Source organism: Ammodytes marinus (assembly GCF_949987685.1).
Source record: "Ammodytes marinus genome assembly, chromosome: 7".
Lineage (NCBI taxonomy): Eukaryota > Metazoa > Chordata > Actinopteri > Uranoscopiformes > Ammodytidae > Ammodytes > Ammodytes marinus.
Window position 1 is genome coordinate 26,935,696 of NC_137211.1, and position 9,718 is coordinate 26,945,413.

At 39.5% G+C, this 9,718-nt stretch overlaps 1 protein-coding gene across 1 annotated transcript; it reads left to right on the top strand.

The window, feature by feature from the left end:
* Window positions 1–1,589: 1,589 nt before the first annotated feature.
* LOC307252950 (serine/threonine-protein kinase SBK1) lies at window positions 1,590–4,610 on the top strand (the record flags this gene model as incomplete). The annotated part of the gene is made up of 3 exons (XM_080030771.1): window positions 1,590–1,752; window positions 2,712–2,914; window positions 3,936–4,610. The coding sequence occupies 3 exons, from the start codon at window positions 1,590–1,592 to the stop codon at window positions 4,608–4,610; spliced, it is 1,041 nt and encodes a 346-aa protein (XP_079886897.1).
* Window positions 4,611–9,718: the final 5,108 nt, after the last annotated feature.

Consider the following 9,718-nt stretch of genomic DNA (forward strand, 5'->3'; position numbering starts at 1 on the left):
TAGGAGTTATGCCATGTTAATTCCAAATACAATGTGTTGAGGAGAACCAAATTAAAGAAGACTCACATTGTATACATACGGAAAGGTGTTGCTGGCAGATATGAAAATCAAAAATCAAAAAATGAATTGGATACATCGATAATGGTAAATCGTTGCGTTGTTTATACATATACAGTATATAAACTGTCATTTGTGAACACACATAAAAGTGTGGCTATTATTGTGGCTATCCGGGTATTGATCCAACAAACCATTTTGGAAATGAAAAGTTTTTAGTGGTTCTGAACTGCCGCACTGGAGGGTGAAGTGACATGCCAACCGAAAGAGAGGAGTGCATGATATTGTTTAAATACAGGGGTTACGGCACACGTTCAGACAGTACATATTTTTATGTTATTTTACTGCCACATGTAGAAATAGCAGGTGAAATGCACATTGAACTGCTAGCTACACGAAGGAATGAAATTGACAAAACACACAGAACTCTGGAAACATTTGTTTTCTCCTTTGTTGTGCCCACATTTCATAATTGCAGACTGTGTGGATGTACTATTATTGAATCATACCTTATATATCCTCACTTACGTCATTGCTAAAATACTGTAGGAGGAGACATCCGATGGGTAACAGATGGTTCCCTTTTGAAACAAAAACCCTTTTTTATTCAGTCAGCAGTGCCAGGTGCAGTGATGTTTACACAACAAGCCATTTGGGAATTCATTAACAGTCTTGGCATTAAGATGGGTCCGATTCCAAAGAGAAATAGACCCTGCTGGTTTCCTTCTCACCTCCACACAGCTGGCAAATTGTTGCATGAAGTGGTATCAAATATTGATGATCACTTTCGTAAAGTTAAAAAAAAATTCAGCCACAGCACTACCAATCTGACAGCAAGGGGTTGTCAGATGCAGGTACACGCCACAACTATTCCCTCATCCCACAAGCATACTGCCTGCTTTATGTTGTGTTGGGTTGATAACTTGGTTTTTCGAACATTTAATATCAAAAACACTTCCAAAATGAATGGAGGGAAATTGACTGTTGACATTGTTGGTAAGTGAGAGTCCCATTAGCTATAAAAGATAGTTTATTTAGGGATGCCTGTTTGTAACAAGACATTATGTAATGTAATGTCAAAATGTAATACATTTCACATCATGTAATAACACCCATATTATGTCATTTCTGCCGCCTCTTGTAATAAACAATGAATGCAATATGTAATACATTCCTCTGCCTTCTGTAATACATTATTAGATATTGCACCACATTATTACATTTTCATTAACAGAAAGTGCAAGTTGAACTGCCGCATTTTGTTATAACTACCACATTATGTCGTAATTTACTAAAAAATGCAGATAAATGTATGCGTCAGAGTATTATATCATGCAGGTGTTATTACACAATGAAGTGAACATGTATTACATTTGACATTTTTTTTTTTACATAATGCATTATTAATACATAACGCAATTGCTACAAGGCTTTTGTGGTACAATATATTCCAATACGCATAAGCATCTTATGGCACTCTCATACTTGGTGAAAAGACATCTGTTTTTTGCTCTGTCCATGTGTGGGTATAGATGATTGAGCTGGGCCTGGCTGACGGCAGCCTGATAGATGAGCTAATGGAGCTGACGGCACAGAGCCTCAGTAACCGCGAGATCCAGGAACACTTCAACATCGTCAAGGAGATCGGCCGAGGCAAATACGGCAAAGTGCTGCTGGTCACACACCGCTTCAGGGGTAATGACCGCACATCCATTTCTATTATCGTTCAGTTTGAAAACAACTTGGAAGAAGTTTACGTCTTTTCTATGACCAATGACTCATATAAAATAAATTATATGCTGGATTAAAGGTGCACTATGTAATGTTTGGTGTGTAAGAGAAATGAAAATGTCCTAGGTATATTCTCAAAACTGAATGAACCAACTTTACTCACAGGAAAGTTGGATCCCTGGGACAACGTTTGAAGTTATAAAAGCTACCTTAAAAGTTATTGTTGTAACTACAGCAGGACCCAACGTTTTGTTTTATGCTAGTCATACAATTGGTTCCATTTACCTGAAGATAATATTGTTTTGATTTAAAATGATATATTATTAAATACTAGGAATTACATGTTGAGTAAATGTGTTTTGTAAATTAACAGCAGGCCCTTAAAATGTAAACAAATCCCCCCTCCCCTAAAACTACGTAGTGCACCTTTAACTTAGGTATTTAATTTTTCCCAGTTCAAAAAGGCAAATATTTTACAGGGCCTGAAATACGAAAAGATGAGTGTTGTACATGCACATAATTCATAGCAGACAAAGTAGCTAATGGCAATGAATGGAGTGCTGAGGAGATAAAAGAAAATCTGTATACAACAAACATGAACAGAAGGGAGGTGGGATAAGTATTTGAGAAAGATCATGGGTGACTGCACTCTTCTGAATAGATGGGAATCTCAAACACCTGTCGGCCCTGGCAGGTGAAAGGGTTGAGTCAATGTTGAGCAAGGAGATCTGTCATTAGGCTTGTTGCTGGAGGATTTGAATGGGAAATCCATTGGTTTAAGAATTGCAGAATAAATCATGCTACAGTATATAAGTAATATATCTAGTCATACATATTTTTAATTTCCTTCAGTGTGACAAAGAATATGAATAGTGCATGAACAGTGATAATAATAGCCAAAATGAAATATGGTTAATCTGCAGGGACTCCCATGGCTTTGAAGGTGATGCCCAAAGCCTCCACTAAGCTGCAGGGCTTTCTGCGAGAGTACTGCATCTCCTTACACCTGTCATGCCACCCCTGCATCGTGGGCCTCTATGGCATAGCCTTCCAGTCCATTGAGCACTACTGCTTTGCCCAGGAGCTTGTCATTGGGAGGGACCTGTTTGCTGTCATCCAGCCAAAGGTGAGTCAAGGTAAAAATAAAGACTTAGGTTGTGTTCACACCAGCCTTCTTTAGTGCGGTTGAAACTAACCCTGGGACATTTAACCCCTTGATGTGGTTCATTTGGGTTGGTTTGAACACAGTCTCAGACCTCAGGTGTGAACTTTACAACTGGACTCTGCTCTTCTTGAAAGAGGTGTTCTCGGGCCGCTTGCAAGTGAACTCTGGAGTGGATTATCTCTGATGTGAACCCTGTCCGCACCAATCACAGGAAGCGTAGTATTTAAGCATCATTTCACCGGCTAGTGCAGAAGCTCTTTCATTAAACACATGTGTTCTCATGTTTTTTAGTGTACGTTGTCTGATCAAACGCTCATATGCTCCGCCCGCTATAGTCTGCTGTTACAATCTGCTTGTTACATGGGCTGGTGGAATAAAGTAGCAGAGATACTTCTTTTATGTGCAGTCTATGGTCGGCATACCTTGATGTAGGCTATGGTGGAAGTTGCGAGGAGATTTGTCTTTATACCTGCCTAACTACTTTGACCGATAGGCCTAATTTAACAGCCATACAGGTGGCTGTTTACAATTCATTCGTGTTTTCAGTTTTTTCTAAATGCAATCCGAACAGATCCGAACAACGAAACAATGTATCCAACTCACAACTGGTGCGCACCAGTAGGATTGTAATAGGATTGTTCCTCCTCCATGAATGTCAAAGACATAAAGATAAGATAAATCCCATAGTCTAGACTTCACTGCCCCTGCAAACTCAGAAGATAAACATAGTGCAGATAGATAGATAGATAGATAGATAGATAGATAGATAGATAGATAGATAGATAGATAGATAGATAGATAGATAGATAGATAGATAGATAGATAGATAGATAGATAGATAGATAGATAGATAGATAGATAGATAGATAGATAGATAGAGATAAATAAATAAATAGAAAGATTGATCATGTCCACATGATATTTTCATAACCATAACCACAGGTATTTTCATAACCATATCCTACTTCTATTTCTTGTATAGGTGGGAATCCCAGAATCTTCGGTAAAACGTTGTGCCCTCCAGATCGCCAGTGCGTTGGAGTTCATCCACAGCCATGCCCTGGTCCACCGCGACGTGAAGCCTGAAAACATCCTCCTGTTGGACAGTCACTGCTCTCAGGTCAAGCTGGCAGACTTTGGCCTGGCCCAGAAGAGAGGCACCATGATACGCTTCATCACAGGAACCCTGCCCTACATGGCCCCAGAACTGTGCACCATGGCCCTGCTGGACGGCCAGAAAGAAGTGACCGCGCCTCCTCTGAGTGTGGAACCCAGCTTGGACACCTGGGCCTTTGGGGTGGTCATCTTCTGCATCCTAACAGGCTACTTCCCCTGGGAGTGCTGCCTGGGCTCAGACGACTTCTATGTGGAGTTTGCAGACTGGTGCAGAGTGGTGGAGGACAGACCTCAGGATGAAGAGGACATCCCACCCTTGTGGAACAGGTTCACTCCAGAAGCCATGGAGATGTTCGGCAAACTGCTGGCTCCGGATACAGAGAAGAGGTGTACAGTAGGGGAGGTGAGAGCTTATGTGGAGAAGGACTGGCTCAAGAAGGAGTATGGCATCGGGCAAGAGCAGATAGCAGAAATAGAGAGCATCCGTGACTTAGCAAATCATTCTGTGCATTGCGAGGTGGAGAAACAGCCTAACATTTAGGTAACAGCCATTTTTATAGAATCTACATTTTCTGTATGCCTTGGCAGCATGGACACTTTGAAATGTATAGACATTAAATCATAGATGTAAGTCCTTCATTCAAAATCTTTACTTACTGAAGTGAAAATATAATCTTATACAAGTATAAGAAAACATGCTTACTTAACTTAAAGTTGACCATGTGTCATACATTTTGATTGTTATTACTGATGCGTTCAATGTAAGTAGGAACGTAATGTTTAGAGATAGAGCTAACTTTATACTTGCATCAATAAAACACAAGATCAGGTAAAGTGGCCCTGTATTATAAACTTATCTATGTGACCCTGTTTTGTAGAAATGTTGTATGAAGACATTTAAATGGTATTCAAATGGTACAAGGTCATACTCCAGCATCTGAATTTTAGTTAGTCTTGGGGTCTTGGTCATATAATGAAGGAGAGAGGAGCAATGGGCGCCCAAAAACAGGTCAAACAAGTCAGCAATGCTGTTCAGTTTATGATAAATATGCATCATATTGTATATATTATATTTTATATGCTTTGAATGTAACATCTTGTGCTGTATAACAACTGTCAGATACATCTACGTGAGTAACATATACAATATTGCCCTCTGAAATCTAGTGGAGTCGAAGTATATTGTAGAATTAAATAATAATCTCTAATATGTACAGTACATAAATGAGCAATCCACATATTTTACATTTGAAGTTCAGTTCATTCCTCATGTCAAGTGCTACTTAGTCAGTAAAACGTATTATTAAGTAAAGTAAAGTATATAAGTATAAATTAAGTTTTCTGTAGCCTTTGATATACCAACATTTTAAACAATAACCCTGGATTTGTAATTGAAGTTGACTCCAACACCATGTAACAAAGCATTTGGCTCAACCTTGATCCCTACAGAATTGCCTTACTTGATTTACATGAATGGTGAGATGAATGAACAGCCTGAAATTTGTAGTGGTGCAGAGGTAGTAACGCAGTTTTTTTTTTGGACAAAATATTTAAAAGGTTCATTGTTTAATTGCATCATTTTCATATACAGTATTAACTTTGATATGTAGGATATATTATTTGCTGTCAGATCCAAAGGGGCCCTTTTTTGTGGAATAAGCATGTCCTCCAGATTACTTGCGTCCATCGAAATGACAGTCTGACATTTGATATCGATGCATGAAGAATGTATATTAATTATACTGTATCAACTTCTTGTAATGTGAGTTATTTAGTCAGATCTTTACCATTAATTAATTGTTCAAGTTTGTTTTTGTTGCGTTGCACAATTAAAGGGCTACACATCAATCAATGTTCTCCAGTCCCTTTTTTCCCTTGGAAGTTTGCCCTCAAAGCTAGAAGCATCTGATGCAGCTGTGTGCTGCTTGAAGATGTTTGGGGAACCTTGTTTCAACTTAACTTTTTGTTTTATTGTCATATTTGTATTGATTTTGTTTTACTTATTTGCATGTCAAACCCATTGGTATAACCACCTACTGTATTTCAGATATAAAGCCGATACCGATGGGGCCTTTAGTACCATCTAAGCATTGTTTAAGTATTGTTGCTGACCATGTCCTTCCCTGTATGACCGCACAGACCACTACATATCTTTTAAAATGGTTTCCAGAACCTTTGGGATGTGGTGGCACGGGAGAACAGCATGATGGAAATGCATCCGCTAAATAAACAGCAACTGTGTGATGCTATCATGTCTATATTGACCAAAATCTTTGAGAAATGTGTGTGAGGGAAAATCCCAGTAGATCAGCACTTCCTGAATAACTCCTGTCTGTCACCATGAACCTTGCCATGTTCAAAGTCACGTGAAGCATCTTTCTTCCCCATCATGATGCTAACGTTGAACTTCAGCAAATTGTCTTCAAATTGTGTCTACATGGTCCTGATTGGCTGATTAGATACTTGCATTTAATACACAAGAGCACAGGTGAACTTCTGTTATTTTGTTTGTGTGTATATACAGTATATATAGAACCAGAGTGGCATAGTGTGTAAAGGTGTCGACAGACAGTTCTTAGAGTTCACATGATTGTTGTACTCTTGTTCATAACCACGTCCACTTAGTCTTTCTCTTTTTATCCACTCTCTTGGGCATTTATCATGTTACCCTCTTTGAAGATTAGATCCCTGAACTATGCCAGATCTCTGCCTCACTCTCAATTTGTATCCCCCTCCTCTCACCCACTTGCCTGACCTTCTTCAGCCCCTTCACATGGAATAATCTCTCCACTGATGGATGTCCTGCTGTTGTCCGGGGGGCCTATGGGACTCATGCATGGGGCTTTTACAGCGCTGTGTGTGGGCCCCAGAGGAGGGCAGAGCCAAAACCTGGCCCGCGGCCTGACCCTGCCTGGCCCCACCGTGCTTTACAGCAGATTTAGGACATTACACTAACCAGGATCATCTTTCAGCTGACCCCTGGGCCCGGAATGCGCATCAAGGCCTGTCATACAAACACTAATACAGCCATGCTTAAATGCCACCACAAAAGCATGTGTTAGAATTCGACTCAACAACCCTCTGAGCTGGTGTTCACACTCATAACCGACCCAGTGTTTGGAAGGATTGCAGCAATGCTTTGGATGCCAATTAAGTTTAACATAGCGTCGTAACCAGTGTATCTATCTTATGGAAACATTTGTTATAGGTATATTTTTGTATATATTTATTCTGAACTTTTTTGCATTGGAGTGAGAGATTGTGCTTTCGTGTTTATTTTATCAGTACAAACTCGTAATGGTAAAATACACAGATAGGCAATTTACAGGAAACTGCATGTTCACATGAATCGTGACTTATCATCACAGGATTTCCTTCACCTGTCAAATCAAGATTGTCGGGTGCTGGTGTGAAAGTTGAAGTGGTCAGGCGTTAGTCTTTATCTTATCCACATGTTTTTCACACTTGAATACGTAAACAACATGTTGGTAAATGCAAGAAGACAGAATCCTTACCTTATCTGTTGCTTATCTTCTCAAGTCTCAAAATATTATTTTGATAGGATATATTACAATCTAACCCATAAAATGAGCCACCTTAGCCGCTATAAGGGAATGCCAGCCCAGTTACATTTAAGACACATTTTGCATGAAGGGATTTGGGTGATTTGCCCCTCAAATAATATTTTTTTGCATCCGAAAGACACTTTCAAACCGCATTATCACTCAACCATAATTGAAACATTGAAACAAAAACTGTGCACCATGTTCACACAGATGGAATATGTTTCATCCTTTGGGGACCATGAATGTCTGTGCTAGATTGTCTAGCAATCCATTACTTGATATTTCAGAATGGGCCAAAGTGGTGCACCAACCGACCAGCAAGCTACCGTGGCTGAAAACGTTTGAATCTTTTGGATGATATGAAACGTGATCAATACGTCAAGTAATGCCCACACACCAGTGAGATCCTTTAAACCCAGGATGAAAGAGGGTCACTTATTATTTCTGTTGTCAACAAGAAGGATTTCTTATTAGAATCCTTACTAAGTTAACAAAACCACATAAGGCTTAGGCCCCTTTGCGTTCCTTTCGGTCCATGCCAGGCCAAGTGGCACCAAGACTGAAGGAAACCATTCCCTTTTTTCCACTTACAAATCACCTTGTCTCTATTTCAGCTTCAAGCCACATTGCAGCAAACTTAATCCTGCATCACAATTTCTCAGCCGGAGCTGGGTGTGATGTTTGCTACTTACAAATTAGTCCCTTTGGGTGTATTGCTCGCTCTGTAATCTCAGTAGCCCTTGGCTAACTCATGTCTAAACATGTGAGGGTTTAGCAGGTCTGTCAATACTCTTAATAGCAGGACCAGCATGTCTGTCAGTCCCCCGTCGCATGGCCTTACTCATCTATGCGTTTTCGGCGAGCAGCTGTTGTCTGTCTCTTTTTGTCCTGGCCATTGGGGACTGATGTTCATGAAGGGATCATAGTAAATGTTAAAGTGCATGGAGACGAAACTGGACTGGAAATGTCAGTGTTCTGTTTTTTGTTGTTGTCTGGTCCACAACTTGTGTGTTAAAGGGATAGTTCAGTATATTTGAAGCTGGGTTGTATGGGGTACTTAGGAAAAGTTCAGTTACCTTATGTAGATGTCTGTCAGAGCAGTCACTATAAGGAGTTTAGGGGAGATGACGCTGTAGCAGAAGTCAGCATTGTACTGTTGCAGACAGGGCCAGAAGATTGTTTTTTTCCTCCATACATATACATGCTAACCTAAAACCTAAATACAAGTTCAATTGTACGCTAAACTAAGATTTTTTCCGACACTTTGTTTCACTCCGCCAATCAGCTGCTCGACTCAGAGCTACTGCGGATCATTCAAGAGACACAAGAAAACAAAAATAAACAGCTGTCTGGCGGCAAACTAAAGATGTGGAAAACATCTCAGTTTAGCGTTCAATTGAACAGATATTTATTATATAGGCAATGCCAATGATTTATATATTTGTAGAAAAAACTTTTTTCTTCTGGCCCAGGCTGCAACAGTACAATGCTGACTTCTGCTACAGCGATGTCTCCCCCAAACTCCTTATAGTGACTGCACTAGTGATTGCCATCTCCATAAAGTAACAGATTAACTGTGCCGAAGTACCCCATACAACCCCACATAAAAAAATACTGAACTATCCCTTTAAATGCAGTGCAAAATCACAACAATAAATAAATGAATGATACATAAAACAAATAAAAAGAATTTAAGCTTTACAAGACATTACTATATTGTTATAGGGTAAAGGGAATTCCGGGCAATCTTGAGTGCCTCAACAACCGATGTTTTGTTAAGAGAACGGCTTATTGTGCTGTGTATCAAACTATAGACGACATATGTAACATACAGTTTGATACTCAACATCTGAGCCGTTTCCAAAATTAAGGGGTCTCTTAGGCATAGAGTAAAGAATAGGCTACAACGTACAAGTGGTAACACAGAACATACACAAAGTATTGCAGAATAGTTATGAATGTTGTTTTGGCAGAACAAAATTATATTACATAACGCTAGATTTATGCATGCAAAATTCTTTAAAATAAAGAAGCAAGAACATCTGAAAGTAATAAGCAGACAATGTAAATTTAGTTTTTTAAG